The sequence below is a fragment of the Natrix helvetica genome (genome assembly GCF_964273705.1).
Source record: "Natrix helvetica genome assembly, chromosome: Z".
Lineage (NCBI taxonomy): Eukaryota > Metazoa > Chordata > Lepidosauria > Squamata > Natricidae > Natrix > Natrix helvetica.
Genome location: NC_138554.1, coordinates 29,921,609 through 29,941,020, shown reverse-complemented (window position 1 = coordinate 29,941,020; position 19,412 = coordinate 29,921,609). Strand labels below are relative to the sequence as shown.

Sequence of the window (19,412 nt, the reverse complement as noted above, 5' to 3'; positions counted from 1 at the left end):
TCACATCTTCAATAACAGTAACAGTCTTTTCCAGTAAAAATACAGTTTAATCCAGTGGTGGGTTCCGGATTCCATTCCAACCGGTATGGTTGGAATGGCCCTGGAGTTACCCACATGCATGCACACAATGCGCATGCACACATGCGTGGCGCACACCTGCGTTCTAGCATCAAATGATGCTTTTGCAAGCCCCCGCGATGCTGCAGCTGCTCCGCAGAGCATCGTGCAGGTGCCGTAAGCAACATGTGCATGCGCGGAAGCACCAACAGCATAAAGCACCGGTAAGGAGCACGGGCCCTCTGGAGCACCATACTGGAACAGTATCCGGTCCTCCGGGCAGGATTCGGTACGCATGTACCGGGGCGTACCACCTGCAACCCACCACTGGTTTAATCTAATAAAATAGTTTATGATCCATTAAATCATTTAATTTGGTTCTTCTGATTGATTCCCATAATTTAGACAAAATAGGGCTCTCCAAATTCTTGTTCTATCTGTTCCTTAAAATACCACATCAAATTGATCAATTATCATCAAGTATTTATAATATTTATTTATACAAACCTATTTGTCTCTGAAATTGCAAATATTGCTCATCCAAGCAGGAATGGCCCTTAAGGATCTATTTGTAACCCCTCCCCCATTGTATAAATGCAGATAGTGGACAGAAAGCACTTTGATTTGCTTTTGTTTTTCAAACAACATCTCTGTGCATAACAAAGGATCTTAGGTTTAAAATTATGTTATGAGACTGATGTATGTTTTGGCCTTAAAAAATAATTGCTATCATTTGTTCAGAAAAAAGATAATTTATATCAACATAAATTGTACTGTACATATTTTATACTAACAGAAAAGTTATATTGGAAAAAATATCTTCTTGTTTCTTTTTCCAGATATGGATGCCTGCATGAAATGTCCAGAAAATGAATATCCAAACAACATCAAAAACCAATGTATTCCCAAAGCATTCACCTATCTCTCTTATAATGAACCTTTGGGAATATTCTTTGTGACATTGGCTACTGTTTTCTCTTTGATTACAATCCTCGTGGTTGGAATCTTTTGGAGGCATTGTCAGAGCCAATAAATGGAGCCTCACTTGTATCCTCCTCATCTCCCTTCTTCTTTGCTTTCTCTATTCCTTCCTCTTGATGGGAAGACCTGAAAAGATCGCCTGTCTTCTCTGGCAAATGACTTTTGGCATTATCTTTGCAGTGGCCCTTTCGTCTGTATTGGCAAAAACCATGACTGTGATTCTGGCATTTATGGCAACCAAACCAGGCTCTGGATTGAGGAAATGGGTAGGGAAAGATCTAGCCAATTCTATTGTCCTTTTAGGTTCCTTCATCCAAGTAGGAATCTGCACTGTTTGGCTGAGTACCTCTCCTCCTTTCCCAGATATAGACCTGCATTCAATGAAGGGAGAAATCATAATGGAATGCAATGAAGGCTCGGTGATCATGTTTTACTGTGTCCTGGGTTACATGGGCTTCCTGGCTAGTGTCAGCTTTAACATTGCTTTCCAAGCCAGGAAGCTTCCCAGCAGTTTCAATGAGGCCAAGTTCATCACTTTCAGCATGTTGGTCTTTTGCAGCGTTTGGTTGACGTTTGTTCCAACCTACCTGAGCACCAAAGGGAGATACATGGTAGCTGTGGAGATCTTCTCTATCTTATCCTCCAGTGCTGGTTTATTGGGGTGCATATTTTTCCCCAAATGCTACATCATTTTACTGAGACCTGATATGAACAAAAAGGAACATTTAATAAGAAAAGAAAAGTAATTGAAAAGTAATGAAATATTTTTAGATTATTGTGGACTGTTTTTATGGGGGGAGATAGTTTGTACATTAATTTTCCTTAATGGAATTAAGAGAAATCTCCCTGATCTTGATTTAACTTCATTTATACATAAAATTTGATTTAGGAAAAAGAAGTATTTAAAAGGAGATCTGTTTCAAGATCAAATAATGGATGTGTCCTATCCAGTTTAATGTGAATGATGGAATTTAAATTTTGATTAACATAATCAGATATATTCATATAGTGCCCAAGCCTACAAGATTTGAAATATAGAAATATGAAATTTTATTAGGTTTTGTATGACCCTTTGGATATTAAAGGAAGGGTTTATTCTGAAGCGTGTTTACATTTTATATGTTTTTCATAGTGGTTCATTAATGGGATTGTTTATTTGGCCAGATATCTTCTTTGAGTATATTTTGAGTGGAATACCATTGCCCTGTTTGCCATGTAATATGCAAATTTTGAAAATAAATTCTCAATCCAAGCACAGATATTAATTTTAACTAAATCATATACTCCTTCAAAATAATCTTGACTACTTCAAGATTATAGTAAGTGCTGTGTTATATGCTTCTTACCAAAAAGATGTATGATGCCGACCTGGGAAGAATGAATAAACAAGTTGTGGGATTATGCTTTGATGTTTAAAACTGAATGACTTCAGACCCATTGTTCTAACATTTGCAGTCATGAAACACTTTGAAAGGCTAGTGCTAGTCCACCTGAAAACTATCACAGATCCACTATTAGCCCTTTTGCAATTTGCCTACCAAGCAAATAGACTGACATATGATACTGTTAATACAGCTCTGCACTACATCCTACAATATCTTGAATCTTCAAAGTCCTATGCAAGAATCCTTTTTGTACACCAGCTCAGCATTCAATACCATCATTCCAGATATTCTTCTAACTAAACTAAATCAGCTAGCTGTATCTGATCACACTTGTAAATGGATCATAAGCTTCCTAACAAACAGGAAGAAGCAGTTGAAGCTAGGCAAAAATCACATCAGTTACCTGTACAATTAGCACAGGATGACCCCCCCCCCCGGGCTGTGTACTAGTTCCACTTATCTTCTCTCTATATACTGGGTGTCTGCAACCCATGGCTCTGGAGCTGTACAAAAGTCTTTGATCCCTTTGCTGCAGATCCCTGGCCCCACTCACCTTCCTCCCCTCCCTCACCTGGCCTGAGAAGGTAAGGGTGTTTGCTGGGGATGGAGAAGTGGCCGGGGCTGATTCTTTGGTGCCTGACTCTTGTGGAGCTTCTTCCAGCCATTGTTCGTGCTGTGCATGCCTCAGTTGCTTGAGGAAATGTGCAACCTGCTCTCCACCCTGAGATACTGGCTTTGCCCACCTGCAACTGACGCCAGCCTTGCTAACACAATGGCTGACTGTGTGGAAATGGGATCTGGGAGGAGGGACATTGGAAAGGGAGATGGGTCAGCAGTGCTGGCCACAGCTTTAAGAGGTTCAAGGCTGCCTCTGCTGAACTGCCATCTCGGGGGTCAGGCTCGGAGAAAGCTCTCCCCAAAGATGCTCACTCATCAGCCAATCTCCCCCTCTTTCTATCTTTCTCTCTCTCTGTGTCTCTCTCTTTCTGCCTCTGTCTATTTGTCCATCCATCCATCCGTCCGTCCGTCCGTCCGTCCGTATGTCTGTCTGTCTGTCTCTCTCTCTCACTCTCTTGCTCTCTTTTGTGCCCTCTCTCTGTCTCTGTGTCTCTTCTTTCTGGGAAAGCTGTGTCTGGGCCAAACCAGCAAGCTCTCCTTGGGGTGCCTCGTTAGTTATTTTATTTTTCTTTTTGGAAATCCAGGCTAGGTGAGGAATGATTGCCAGAAACAGCAGGCTTCCCTTTGGGTGACCCTCCCCCCTTCTTCTCCACTCATGATCCCATGGCCGGCTGTCGCAGGGCCAGAAAGGTCTGCACACAGAGGGAGATCCTCCTCAAGTGAATGTCAAAGTGCAGCAAAGGCATGGGTGGGGCAGGAGGGGTGGGCAAGTGCTCATTTAAAGAGGGTCTCTTGGCAAGTAAACAACCTCCTGGCCCCACCACAGCCGACCAGGGAGTCACAAGAGGAGAAGGAAAGCCTCCACTGTGGCTGGCAATCATTTCTCATCCAGCCCATATTTCCAAAAAGAAGAGGGTCATGAGAGGAGAATGAGAGGGAGGAGGAGGGTCATTGGAGCCTTAGTGCAGAAGCGCCACAGTTGTGCATAGGCAGCCTTTGCTTTCTGCTGCTTTTAGCTGGAGCTTGTGCCCTCCATGCTTGGCTGAAGAGCTGCAGGTGAGGGGGGAACAACATGGCAAGGCAATCGCCAGAGTCTTAGTGCAGGGGAAAAGCTGTGACCTTTTGTGTCCTTAAGTGAGCAGCTGGCCACTCCACCCATACCTTTGGTGTGCTTGAGGAAGATTTCTCCACATGTGTGCACCCTCCTTGCCCCGACACAGCCAGCCAGGGAGTTGCAAGAGGAGAAGGAGGGGATATATATATATATATATATATAGATAGATAGATAGATAGATAGATAGATAGATAGATAGATAGAGAGAGAGAGATACACAGAGTGATACACCGGGGGGGGGGGAGAGGGGAAGATAAGGAGAGTGGGAGAGAGAGATACAGAGGAAGAGAGACATACAGAGAGAGAAAGGGAGGAGAGGAGAGAGAGGGAGAGAGATACAGACAGAAGGGGAAGATGGGCAAGATAAGGAGAGGGAGAGGGAGAGAGAGAGAGAGTGAGGGACAAAGGGGGAGAAAGAGAAATAGGGAGAGGGAGGTTGTGAAAGAGAAAGAGATGAGATTGAGGGAGGGCAAGGGAGAAAGAGATGAGCGAGAGTGGGAGGGAGAGAAAAAGAAAGAAATGAGAGAGAGGGAAAGGGAAATATATAGAGAGGGAGAAAGAGACAGATGGGATAGGGAGAAAGAAGGAAAAAGAGAGATGGGAAGAGGGAGAGAGTAAGGAGAAAGAAAGAGAGAGAGAGATACCTGTTTCCCATAGAAAAGAAAACATAGAGAATCATGAAACCCATCATGTGACTCAGTGGGAGTTAGGGACATCGAGTTGGCTTTGCCCACCCAGTTTTGTGGCTCCTGTTGTTTTGTTTTCTGTGGGAATTAGGTACAAATGGCTCATTGAGTGTTTAAGGTTGCAGAACCCTGATATATACCAATATTGGCATCTCAAAAGATCCCTCTGTGAAAGTACTGAAGTTTGCAGATGATACAACAGTGATTGGTCTAATTCGAGACAATGACATATCTGCATTCAAATGGGAGGTTGAATAACTAGCTTTGTGGTGTGACCGGAACAATCTTGAACTAAACACACTCAAAACCATAGAAATAGTGATAGATTTTCCTATACCACCACCTCTTAAAGTAATTGACAGCACAGTATCAACAGTAGAGACCTTGAAGTTTCTAGGTTCTATCATATCTCAAGACTCAAAATGGACACCTCAAAAAGGTCATTAAAAAAAGCACAACAAAGAATATTCTTTCTGCGCCAACTCCAAAAGCTCAAACTGCCCAAGAAGCTGCTGATTCAGTTCTACAGAGGAATTATTGAGTCTGTCATCTGCATCTCTATAACTGTCTGGTTTGGCTCTGGAACCCAACAAGACAGACACATACTTCAACTATAATTAGAACTGCAGAAAAAAACAATTGCTACCCACCTGCCTTCCATTGAGGACCTCTATACTGCATGAGTCAAAAAGAGAGCTGTGAAAATATCTCTGGACCCCTCACATCCTGGAAATAAATTGTTTCGACTTCTACCCTCAAAACGACACTATAGGCAGGGGTGGGCTGCTATGGGTTTGGCCGGATTTTGAAAAACCTGTAGCTAACTATGGCTGGTTCAGAGAACCTCCAAATCTTCCCTGGCTAGCCCTGCTCCCCCCTCCCCCCAGGAGTCTCCATGTGGCCCATTTTGGATGAGAGGTAAGTGCAGGGCCTGTGCAGAGGCTCAGGGAGGGGCTTCATGGAAGCACTGGAAGGCCAGAAACGGGACCATTTCTGGCTTCCGGAGTGCCTTCAGAGCCTGGGGGAAGCAGTTTTTGTCCTCCCAGAGGCTCGAGGAAAACCTCAGGAACCTGGGGAGGGCGAATACACCCCCACCATAGTGCAGGAAGCCAACTAGGCCACACCCACCATGGCCATGTCCACCCAGCAACTGGGCAGCAATTGGGCAACCCATTGCTGAAATTCTTGGAGCCCATCCCTGGCTATAGAGCACTGAACACCAGAACAACTAGACACAAGGACAGTTTTTTTCATGAATGCCATCATTCTGCTAAATAACTAATTCCTACAACACTGTCAAACTATTTACTGGGATTGTATTACTATGATTCTTCTCATTTCTTCCTATTACCCATCTCCTCCCCCTTACAGTAATTAAATACATGTTTCAAGCACTTTCCTCAGGAGAGATGTGCAAAATATTGAGAATTGGAGAGGTCTTTATTATTTCCCCAATGGTCCAAACTATAGGTTCCTTATTCGACTTAATTTTTAGAAAGTCAGCCCATTGAGAGTGATTTTGCCCATCTTCAAAATATAGTTTGTTGAATAGTATATAGAGAGCTATCATTTGAAGCATTTCTTTTGCAATCCTCATTTCGTATTCCAAGCCATTTTGTCTCTAATTTATTCTCAATAGTTTCTGTATTTCCCCCCTCTTTTTTCCTTTGCCTCTCCCTATTTCTTCTTCTAATGTTCATAAATGGGAGGATATACTTTGTAAGACATACACTGAGAAATTTTCTTCCTTTGCACTAATTTTCAGATCACTTTTAGATAAAGGAATTTATTTTTACCATGTGGAGAGATCATAGAAGAAACCTGAATAAGTGGGAGATGTATTGACTTTAAGACCTGGTTGTCCATGAAGAATTATATTAACCTAATTTAAACACGGTGAGGAAAAATTGTCCTATTTTTAGTTTTCAAAGAAAGAAATGAAGATCTAAATGTAGTTTCTCAATTATATATATATAATCATTAATGCAAATAATTTTTTTTTTTAGTACTGGTCTTAGAGACTATAAACAGCATATAAGGATAATGACAAAATGCACTAATGGTGTAGTGATTGGATATTTTTCTGTTTTCTCTATCACCCATCTTTTTCTGGATTGAAATTGTCAACATTAGGATGGAATTGATGGCACTGACGCTTCTTGTGTTCCTGTTCTGTATCACATGCAAAACATATGCTATCACTTGTAGCATACCTGATGACCCTCTTCCTATAGCCCATCAATTTGCTCAGGCAGGAAATATTATCTTTCGGGCAATTGTGTCTCAAGCCTTCTTTTTTCACAACAGCCTCTCCTTCACAGAAGATCCTTCTCACACATTGATCAATGAAGTAATGTAAGGAATTCTATTTTTTTCTTCTCTTCAGACCAGTAAGTACAAAATAATTGGGTGAAAAAGAGTTAAGCATCAGGATTATAAATCTTTTCATACCCACAATGTCATGAGAAATTTGCTATTAATCAGCTTTCTCTCTTTTTGAAGTGTAAGAAGTTGGCCACCGAGTGGCCAACTTCACATACTGCACAAAGTCCATATATGATTCTTCTGATGTTCACTTTCTGATTCATAAAGCATTTGTAATATTTTATGATAATTAGTAAGAAGGTCAGGTGAATAATAGCAGTGCTTCTACCTATCTTCAAAATATCATTTGTTGAATAGTTTTAGAGAAGTGTCATTTGAAGCCTTAGTATTCCAATCCTCATGTAATATTGTAGTATTACCTTGTTAGGAGCAAGGCAAAGCAGCTATACTCTCTCTGTGCGCTGATTAGATTACTTCTGATGACCAAATGTATCTTTGCTATGTGGAGATATCATGGAGGGGAAAGTAAACACGTGGAAGGTTTATTAAGTCTAAGATAGGGTAACCTATGCAGAATTTTAGTTCAAAGTCAATGACGAAAATCACCTCACTTTTCTTTTACTGAAAACTCACGGTGAAAAAGGAATAATCGGTTTGGAGAAAACAGTCCACTATTGTGTTAATTATCTTAATGGCCTTAGGAAAATATTATGTATAGGAGAATCTGTGTTTTCTTGGATGGGAATGGTCAACAATGATTATGAGGATAACAGAATAAAGAGAGCGGAAAGGGACCTTGATGTCCCTTCTATGCCATACCATTTGAGATAAATGGTTGTCCATTTTCTTCTTAAAAACCTCCAGTGTTGGAGCATCCCAACTGATGGAGTAAGCTGTGATGGAGCATCCACTGATTAACTGTTGTAGCTATCAATAATTTTTTCCTTAATTCTAGTGTGGTTCTCTCTATGATTTGTTTCCATGCATTGGTTCTTATCCTGTTTTCAGGTGCTTTGGAGAATAGGTTGACCCCCTCTTTTTTGTGGCAGCGCCTTGAATGGATAATATGATGTTGTTATCCATTCAATTGTGTTCATTCTTGGTGATTCTACAACTTCAGGAATTCTACTGCTACTTCTCTAACTTTTTCTATGATCTGGCTGGTGTTGTCAACAATAGAATGAGAATGCTAGCAATGTTGCTCCTTGTGTTCCTGTTCTACATTATGTGCAAAACACATTAATTGTACCAGATCTGATGGGAAAGAAGATTCATTAATAAGGCTACATGTTAGATAGGAAGCATAGCATTTAGAAATAGATTCAAAGCACATTTCCTGTCTATAAATTGTAAACTGTTTCTTTCCAAAAATAAAGTATGGGAGGAAATAAAATAAAAGACAACTTTCTTTGTTTGGAGAAATTGTTCTGTCATCTCAAGGCAGAAACAAGTGTTGCTCTCTTGCAGTTACTTCAGGCACCCTTCTGAAGTGACATTATGTTTTTCCCTGAACACTTGCAACATAACAAAGCATTGTAACCTTTTTTTAAAATGATGTGCTCATTTGAGGTTTTCAGGATTTCTTTCACCTATTACTGCTGAGTTTCAACATCAATAGCTTGAAGAGCAACAACAATGTTTAGGGGACTAGAGACTAAAACTTATAAAGAATGATTGCTGGAACTGGGTTTATTTAGTCTGATGAAAAGAAGGTCTAGGGGAGACATGATAGGAGTGTTCCAATATCTCAGGGGCTGCCCTAAATAAGAGGGAGTCAAGCTACTCTCCAAAGCACCTGAGGGAGGACAAGAAGCAATGGATGGAAACTAATCAAGGAAAGAAGCAACCTAGAACTAAGGAGAAATTTCCTGACAGAACTATTCTATTTTGTTCTGTTCTGTTCTGTTCTATTCTATTCTATTCTATTCTATTCTATTCTATTCTATTCTATTCTATTCTATTGATACTTTTTATTGCAGTTCTCTGCCAAAAATGTATCAGCATGTCCTTGCTTTGGTGTTTGCTGTCAAGGAGATCAATAGGAACCCTGAGCTCCTACCAAACATCACATTGGGTTTCCACATTGTGAACAACTACTTCCCTGCAAGGATAACGTATAAGGCAATGTTGAGTTTACTTTCTACACAGCAGAAGTTTGTCCCCAACTTTACCTGTGATTTAAAGAAAACATTTATTACTGTTATTGGAGGACGTTTGATGGAGACCACATTCAACATGGCCACAATCCTTGCCAACTACAAGATTCCACAGGTAGATCCTTGAGATTACTCTCTAGAAATCCCAGGTTTTATTTATTTCCTTCCATTTTTAAAACATCTTTAGGCCACTTTGCACAGTTGATTTTTATAGGGGAAAATCTAAGAGAACATTGTATTGTAGTTTCACCTAATATAAATATGAATAAATTATAGGGATAATTAAATATTTAGAAACTCTTTGTAGTGTCCTCCAAATATTGAAAATTAACAATCTCCTGGTGGCATTGAGTTTCAATATGGTATGGCCACTAGAGAACTTACTCTATCTTTCATACTTGCTACTTCCTTCAGACAATCAAATTATAAGGTTTTTGCAGATCACAAATGCCTGGCTTTTGTGCTATGTTTTCACATTCAGCTAAAATATTCTCAGGAACAGATAGACAACCCTTTTAATTGATAGAATACTGCATGTATATGAACTGATATATAATTTTCACCAACAGTTCAATGCTGACTGTCTGCCTTACCTATGATGAATATGAATCCGATTTCATATTCTTATATAGTGTTTCTGATTATTTGCTCTATATTGACTTTCAGCTTGCCTATGGAACATTTTCTCCAGTACATGGAGAGAAGAATATATTTCCATCCTTGTACCAGATGGTACCAAGTGAGATGCATCAATACATTGGGATTATTCAATTACTTCAGCATTTTGGATGGATATGGATTGGCATTATAATTGCGGATGATGACTATGGGGATATGTTTTTGCAGAAAATTGAACCGTTGCTTTCCCAAAACAACATTTGTTATGCTTTCATACTTAGAACACCCAGGAAGGCATTTCTGGAAGAGTATATAAGGTTGATTACAATGGAATATATGTATTATCAACTCTTTATGGACAATAAAGTAAAAGTGTGTTTAATTTATGGAGTAATTCCAGCTATGGAAAATCTGAGAATTATCATCCTTGTAGCATCTTGGCCTTCACTGCAACCTTTGGGTAAAGTGTGGATTGTTACTTCCCATTGGAATTTTGAATCACTGTCCGTTCAGAGACTTTGGGACATACAGAGTTTTTATGGTGCCCTATCACTCACAGTTCGCTCAAAAGAGCCCCCTGGATTCCAAGAATTTCTTCACACTGTAAGGCCATCTTGGGCAAAAGAAGACAATTTCATTCAGAATTTTTGGGAGCAGGCATTTGACTGCTTATTGCACATATCCAGTATAAATAAAAATAGCAACACATTTTGCACTGGAGAAGAAAAGTTAGAGAGTTTGCCAACCATATTATTTGAAATGACCATGAGTGGACACAGTTACAACATTTACAATGCAGTCTATGTTATGGTACATTCTTTGCATGCATTACTCAAGTCCAGATCCAGATGTAGAAATGCAATAGGTACTGAGCAAGTGTTATTTCAGAATTTAAAACCATGGCAGGTATTTTTTTTATTTCTAATACGCAAACACTGTTTGTTCTATTGGGCCATCATGTTTCCCTAATCCCAGTGATGCTACTGGGAATGATGTTATACAGCACTGTTTACCAATGAATTCTGTTGAATAAGAACTCTTCCTCTTGCAAAAAATAAAATCTTTTACATTAGTAGTTTTATATAAGGGGTATTTCTTTCCTATTTGTGAAACAATATAAGTATACATTTAAAAAGATTATCTTCGGTTTAAGAGATAGTGTTCTTTTATTCTGCATAATTTACTGGGTCCACAGCCTTTATCCAGAAATGACCATTGCAATTTTTTCTAAGACTTGCAGTTTTACCTGTAAATTTTCTTTTGGATTCTGAGAGCCATAGAAAAGATGGCAGACTATGAAGTGATGTTGTAGAGATGGAAAAAGAAATATATTAAGTTTAATTTGGGTGTTATTTTGGAGGTCCAGAGAGTAGAAAAGGTAAACCATGTATTCTAAGGTTTGGATTGGTTATCATTTTTGGATGATCCATCTGGCCACTTTGTCATGGAATCTGAGAAACACTGTTTGAGTATCCATTATGGAGTGCATTCAGATTTTGTGTAGCCAAAAACCTGCAGGTTTTCTAATTAGATCTTTGTCAGTTAGTTTCCCTTATGCTCCTGAAAAGTTTTGCAGGCTGATATTTCTCATAAGCTCAGGGGATTTTTAATAATAACGGAAGCTCAGGGGATTTTTAATAAAAAGTTTTTTAACAGTTTTAGGGGGCTCCAAAGGGGAGGGGAGGGCTAATCAGACCAGGAATGGGATTAGAGCCAGGCGAACAGGTGTGTCAGGAGGGGAGTGAGCGGAGCGGGGGAGAGGGGGGGGGAAATAACATTCCTACAGAGGGCCTTGTTATACCAACAGTCGTAGGGAGGGTGGGTAGAAGGACAGACAAAAAACTCGCAGCTGGTTGGGAGACTGTGGTCATTGGACACGCCCGGTCACTTGTACCAACCCCCACTTGCTAGGTGGCCAGGATCTACAGAGCCAGGGCCTGAGGCTGATGCTGTGTAATGCGAGGTCTGTTGTCAACAAGGCCCCCCTCATAAAAGACCTGATTTCAGAGGGGAAGCCAGACCTCGCAGGAATAACGGAGACCTGGTTGGGCCACGAGGGAGGTCTGCCCCTCGTGGAAATGTGCCAACTGGGCTACCGCGTATTCCACCAGCCACGGGCCCAGGGTAGGCGTGGTGGGGTAGCGGTGATTATACGGGAGAGTCTGGAACCGAGAGAGTTCACTGTGCCACAGACATCCGGGTGTGAGTCTCTGGGCGTGAGATGGGGCCCAGGGAGACAGTTGGACCTGCTGATTGTATACTTGGCTCCTCGCTATACATCAGCGGCCCTGCCCGAACTCCTCGAGCTGATCGCAGAGATGGCAGTTGAGACCCCCAAACTGTTAGTTATGGGGGATTTCAACCTGCCATCGATGGGAGAAGCATCCGAGGTGGTCCGGGAGTTCATGGCTTCCATGACAGACATGGACCTGACTCAATTAATCCAGGGCCCCACGCACGAGGGAGGCCACACACTGGATCTTGTTTTTGTCTCTGGCCAGTGGACGAGTGATCTGGGAATAGGGGACTTAGTCATCACACCCCTGTCATGGTCAGATCACTCACTACTCCGGCTTGACTTCCCTGGCACTACCCCCCACCGCGGGGAGGCGGAACCAGAATGTCCTAGATGGTTCCGCCCCAGGCGCCTGATAGAACCAGATAGGTTCCAGACGGAGCTTGGGCCACTTCCTGTCGACCTGACCCGCTCCCGGATGGAGGACCTGGTAGCCGCATGGAATAGTGCGGCCGCCGGGGCCTTAGACTGGGTTGCGCCTTTGCGGCCTTTCCTTTGGCAAAGAACCACCATGGCCCCTTGGTTTACCAAGGAGCTAAGGGTGATGAAACACCAGAAGAGACGCCTAGAGAGCAGATGGAGATCGTCTCGTTCCGAATTTGACCGAACACAGGTAAGAACCTATTTAAGGACATACCTTGTGGCATTGAGAGTGGCCAAACGCCGATATTGTGCCGCTCTCATTGCATCCGCAGATAACCGCCCTGTCGTCCTGTTTCGGGTGACCCGCTCCCTTCTGTCACAGAGGCCGCGGGAAGCCCCCTTGCAGGGCAGGGCAGACGAATTTGGGGAATATCTGCAGGATAAAATCGCTCAGATCCGGAGGGAATGGGTCTCCCTCAGTGATCCAGGGGGGACATCCGAGGCTAGTCTTGAGAGACCATTCTGGGAGGAGTTTGACTCTGTTGCCACCGATGATTTGGACAGGTTGCGTGGGCAACTGCGAGCCACCACATGTTTATTGGACCCATGTCCCTCCTGGCTTGTACTGGCATCCTGGGAGGTCACACGAGGCTGGCTCTTGGGACTAGTGAATGCTTTGTTGAGCGAGGGGTTCCTACCAGCCGCCTTAAGAGGCGGTTGTGAGGCCCTTACTCAAGAAGCCTTCTCTGGACCCAACTGAGCTAGCTAATTATCATCCTGTCTCCAACCTTCCCTTCTTAGCAAAGGTTGTAGAGAGTGTGGTGGCCATACAGTTCCCACGTCACCTGGAGGAAACTGATTATCTAGACCCACGCCAGTCCGGCTTCCGACCCGGGCACAGCACAGAGATGGCCTTGGTCGCGTTGGTAGATGATCTCTGGAGAGCCAGGGATAGGGGCTGTTCCTCTATCCTGGTCCTATTAGACCTCTCAGCGGCTTTCGATACCATCGACCATGGTATCCTATTGCGCCAGCTGGAGGGGCTGGGGGTAAGGGGCACCGTTTTACGGTGGTTCTGCTCCTACCTCTCCGACCGGACGCAATGTGTGTTGGCAGGGGAGCAGAGGTCGACCCTGAGGCCGCTCACTTGTGGGGTGCCGCAAGGGTCGGTCCTCTTGCCCCTCCTGTTCAACACGTACATGAAACTGCTGGGTGAGATCATCCGTGGTTTTGGGGTGGGATACCATCTGTACGCTGACGACACACAGCTGTACATTTCCACCCCGAACCACCCCAACGAGGCCATTGACGTGATGTCCTGGTGTTTGGAAGCTGTATGGGTCTGGATGGGAGACAACAGACTTAAACTCAATCCCTCCAAGACGGAGTGGCTGTGGCTACCGGCCCCCCGGTTCAACCAGCTGACTCCATCGCTGGCCATTGGGGGCGAGCAACTGGCCCCCGTGGAGCGGGCGCAAAATTTGGGCGTCCTCCTAGATGCCCGGCTATCTATGGATGACCATGTGGCAGCCGTGGCAAGGGGGGCGTTCCACCAGGTTCGCCTGGTGCGCCAATTGCGCCCCCTATTGGACCGGGATGCCCTTCGCACAGTCACTCATGCACTGGTGACGTCCCATCTGGATTACTGTAATGCTCTCTACATGGGGCTCCCCTTGAGATGCACCCGGAGATTGCAGTTGGTCCAGAACACAGCCACACGGGCAGTTATGGGGAGTACGAGGTACTCCCATGTGACACCTCTCATGCGCGAGCTGCACTGGCTCCCTGTAGTCTTCTGGGTGCGTTTCAAGGTGTTGATCACCATCTTTAAAGCGCTCCATGGCACAGGACCTAGTTACTTGCGGGATCGTATCTTGCCCCATACATCCCTGCGACCAATTCGCTCTCACAGAGAGGGACTCCTCCGGGTGCCATCCACTAGGCAATGCCAGAGGGCGGCGCCGAGGGGTAGGGCCTTCTCTGTGATGGGCCCAGCCCTCTGGAATGACCTCCCCCCCCGACATTAGGACAACTACCGATCTCCGCTCCTTCCGCACGAAACTCAAGACCCACCTGTTCCAACTAGCCGGCCTGGCTTGAATTATAACTACATTCTCTAATCCCCCTGGACAATTTTAAATTTTAAATTAATTCTGACTTTTTGGGTATTTTAATTGTTTTAATCTTACTGTGTTGTTTTAACTCACGATTATTTATTTATGTATTGTAAAATGTTTTTGTATATATCTCCTCCTCGTCATTTGTTTATATATTGAATTGTACGCCACCCCGAGTCCCTTTGTGGAGAGGGAGCGGCCTATAAATGGAATTAATAAATAAAATTAATAATAAATAACACCCATAACAATTTTTGAGGCACAAATTTCTGCCTTGAAGATATCATATTGTTCAATATTTTTTTAAAAATGGGCTAACATGTTAATAAGGTAACAGAAAATGGCTGTGATTATAAAATATGAAATATATATGATGACAAGCAATTTAGTGTAGTCATTAGGCTGGCTAGAAATTGGGAAATGTAACTTCTGCTCCTGTTTAGGCCCAAGGCCAGCTGTAACCTTAGGCCAGTCAACCCCTCTCAGTCCTAGAAAAAATGTAATGGCAAGCCAATTCTGGATATCTTGCCAAAGGAACTTCAGAATCTTATCCAGACAACATTGACTTTAAGACAACCTCAATCCTCATTTGTGCTTTTGAAAGCTGTATTTCAAGATGTTCAGCTTGAAATAATTTGATGTAGTCGTCATGATTTCAAAGTCTTGCTGTTAATTTATTTCATTTTTTAAAAAAAAACACAGTTTCATTCTGTCTTGCAAAGCATCGTATTCAACAATAGTATGGGAGACACGATTACATTTGATGAAAACAGAGAACTGATTACAGGTTTTGATGTTGCAAACTGGATTACTTTCCCCAATAATTCCTTTTCCCGAGTCAAAGTTGGAACATTAGAAATTCGGGCTCCACCAGGCGGAGAATTAACTCTTAATGATGATCAAATTGTATGGCACAGAAGCTTTAACCAGGTGAGAAGTAGCTGCCAGCTAATAACAAAAATAAAGCACTCTTTGGAGCCATTGGCAAATACATGGCAGTGATCAAAGAAAATGACATTTTAGTTTTTTTGAAGATGACGAGGTATAATATTTTCCATATACATTATAGTAAATGCTTCCAATTATGCTTGGGATGCAAAAATTGCAAGTGTAACTACAGATAGCCCTAGGCTTAACGACTGTTCATTTAACAATCTTTCTAATCTAAAAGGGACTGAAAAAGAAAGCTATTTACAACCCATCCTTCAAGAAGAGACTGCTGCCTTCCTTGTTGTTACATAATCACATTTTTGGTATATGATTCAGATTAATGAACACTTGCAAATGACCCATGCAGTGGTGGGTTGCCAATTTTGATACTACCAGTCTTGCGCACATGCGACACTTCTGCACATGTGCAGAAGTATCCGGGTGGGTGGGTGGAGCCTCCCGCCATCACTACTACCAGTTTGACCAATCTGTGCAGAACCAGCAGCAACCCACCTCTGGTCCCATGGTCATATAACCATAATTTGCAGAGTTTTTAGTTAGTTTCCAGCAAAAAAATGCCAATTTTCCTAACAAACATGCAACTCACTTAACAATCATGTGTTTCACATAACTGAAATTCTGCACCATATTGTGGTTGCAAGTCAGGAACTGCCTTTAGTGCCACATTCTGATTTTGAATATTCTAACTATAAAAGAACTTGGATTGCATTTTCTTCTGCTTCCTCAAGCAGGTTATGTGTTCCTTGTTTAAGAAAGCTTTTTTAAAGCAAATGTTTCATTCTCTGATTCTCTGATTCTCTCATATCTCTTACTGTTCAGGTGCTTCCTCTTTCTCTGTGTAATGACCACTGCTATCCAGGTTCCAGCAGAAAGAAGAAGGAAGGACAGAAATTTTGTTGCTATGATTGTGTGCCATGTTCAGAAGGACAGATCTCTGATGAAATAGGTAGGACAAAATGATGTGAGACTTTTGGCTAACTGAGAAGAAAAAAATCCAGTTCTGTGCCCTTATTTATTTGGATCAAAACTAATAAAGAATCTCTCACAATAATATTCTCTCTTCTCTCACTCTGTCTTCCTCTACTTTGCTGTCTCATATATGTCCTTCTCATACATGTATATGCAATTAAAATTTTAAGCAAAAGCTTTTTAGGAAGATATATCGTAGTATAATCAGAAGCATATAAATTAATTTCAAATAATTCATTTATAGTCCAAGACAACACCAGGTTTTAAATAAATGAGCAATGTGGGCCATTTATTTATCCTTTTCCCGCTGAAGGACATATCTAAGCAAGAAGAAAAGCCTAGGAAATGGTTCCATAGTTCAGCTACTCATTTATTGGAGATGTAGTTCAAAGATGATTAGAGGACTGGAGACTAAAACATATGAAGAACGGTTGCAGGAACTGGGTATGTTTAGCTTAAGAGAAAGAAGGACTAGGGGAGACATGATAGCAGTGTTCCAATATCTCAGGGGTTGCCACAAAGAAGAGGGAGTCAAACTATTTTCCAAGGCACCTGAGGGTAGAACAAGAAGCAATGGGTGGAAACTAATCAAGGAGAGAAGCAACTGAGGAGAAATTCCTGACAGTTAAAACAATTAATCAGTGGAACAGCTTGCCTCCAGAAGTTGTGAATGCCCCAACACTGGAAGTCTTTAAGAAGATGTTGGATAGCCATTTGTCTGAAATGGTATAGGGTTTCTTGCCTAGGCAGGGGTTGGACTAGAAGATCTCCAAGGTCCCTTCCAACTCTACTATTGTATTGTATTGAATATGTAAATATTACATTTCATAGTCAAATTAATACAAAGAATAAAATAATATATGCAATGTGACAAAAATAATTCAGTGAAGCATTGCTTTCTTACTTTTGCAAGAATATGACAATTTAGTTTATTCCAGTAAAATACAGTTATATCTAATAAAATAGTTTATGATCTATTAAATTGTTTAATTTAATTATTCTGACTGATATTCATAGCTTAGACAAAATAGGCTTCTCCAATTTATTATTCCATCCATTCTTTAAAATACCATATCAAGTTGATTTATTAGTATCAACTATTTATAATATTTATATTTTACAAATTTGTCTCTGAAGTTGCAAATATTGCAAGTCAAAACTGGAATGACAATTAAGAGTCTATTTTGCAAATGAGGAGAAGGGACAGAAAACAGATTGGTTTGCTTCTGATTTTCAAATACCATATGCATAATGAAGGAGCTCAGGCTTAAATTCATGTTATGAGACTGATGCATGATTTTGTATTAAAAAAAGAGAGAACTGCTATCTCTCTTTACAAAATAGGTAACTTGTATCAACATCAGTTGTACTCTATATATTCTACACTGATAGAAAGTTTGCTATATTGAAAGATAACTCATTTTTCTTTTCCCAGATATGGATGCCTGCATGAAATGTCCAGAAAATCAGTATTCCAACAATATTAAAAGTCAATGTATTCCCAAAGTGTTTACCTATCTCTCTTATAATGAAACTTTGGGAATCCTCTTTGTTACATTAGCTATTGTTTTAACTTTGATTACAGTTCTTTTGCTTGGAATCTTTTGGATGCATCAAGAGACTCCAATTGTCAAAGCCAACAACTGGAGCCTCACTTGTATCCTCCTCATCTCCCTTCTACTCTGCTTCCTCTGCCCCTTCCTCTTCATGGGAAGACCTAAAAAGATAACCTGCCTTCTCCGGCAAATGACTTTTGGCATTATCTTCTCAGTAGTACTTTCATCTGTACTGGCAAAAACCATGACTGTGATTCTGGCATTTATGGCAACCAAACCAGGCTCTGGATTGAGGAAATGGGTAGGGAAAGGACTGGCCAATTCTATTGTCCTTTTGGGTTCTTTCATCCAGGTGGCCATTTGCACTGTTTGGCTGAGTACCTCTCCTCCTTTCCCAGATACAGACCTACATTCACTGAAGAGAGAAATCATAATGGAATGCAATGAAGGCTCAGTGATCATGTTTTACTCTGTCTTGGGTTACATGGGCTTCCTGGCTATTGTCAGCTTTAACATTGCTTTCAAAGCCAGGAAGCTTCCCAGCAGTTTCAATGAGGCCAAGTTCATCACTTTCAGCATGTTGGTCTTTTGCAGTGTTTGGCTGACATTTGTTCCAACCTACCTGAGCACGAAAGGGAAATACATGGTAGCTGTGGAGATCTTCTCTATCTTATCCTCCAGTGCTGGTTTACTGGGGTGCATTTTTACCCCCAAATGCTACATCATTTTACTGAGACCTGATATGAACAAGAAGGAATATTTAATAAGGAAATAACTGTATTTTTATTTTAAATTTAATGAAGCATCTTTAGATTAATCATAATTGTTTTTGTGGGTTTTTAAATATATTAATTTACTTTGAAGGAATTTTGACAGATTCCTGACCTTGGTTTAACTTCATTCATAAACAAACCTGATAGGGAGGAAAGAATTCTATAAAAGAAGATCTATTTCAAGACCAAATAATGGATGTGTCCTATCCAGTTTAATGTGAATGATATACGTTTTGAATCTGATGTAAACAGATGAGATGTGTCCATATGTTGCCCAAATCTGAAAGAATTGCCATATACAAATATGGAATTTTATTAGCTTGTATATGGCTCCTTTGGATATTAAATGAAAAGTTTATTTTGGAGCATGCTCACATTTCATATATTTTTAATAGTGGTTCATCGATGTGATCATTTTTAGCCACATTCCTTCTTTGACTATATATT

General features: G+C 41.5%; 1 protein-coding gene across 1 annotated transcript in view; it reads left to right on the top strand.

Annotated features, from left to right (window-relative positions):
* Positions 1–18,967, top strand: part of LOC309401367 (vomeronasal type-2 receptor 26-like) — a gene marked incomplete at both ends in the record, with an annotated part of 34,583 nt that extends 15,616 nt beyond the window's left edge. The window contains 4 exons of the mRNA XM_081970437.1: positions 1,219–1,304; positions 1,402–1,582; positions 2,959–3,007; positions 18,545–18,967. Coding sequence (XP_081826563.1) covers positions 1,219–1,304; positions 1,402–1,582; positions 2,959–3,007; positions 18,545–18,967 — 739 coding nt within the window. The remainder of the gene's footprint in view (positions 1–1,218; positions 1,305–1,401; positions 1,583–2,958; positions 3,008–18,544) is intronic.
* Between the last annotated feature and the right edge of the window lie 445 nt (positions 18,968–19,412).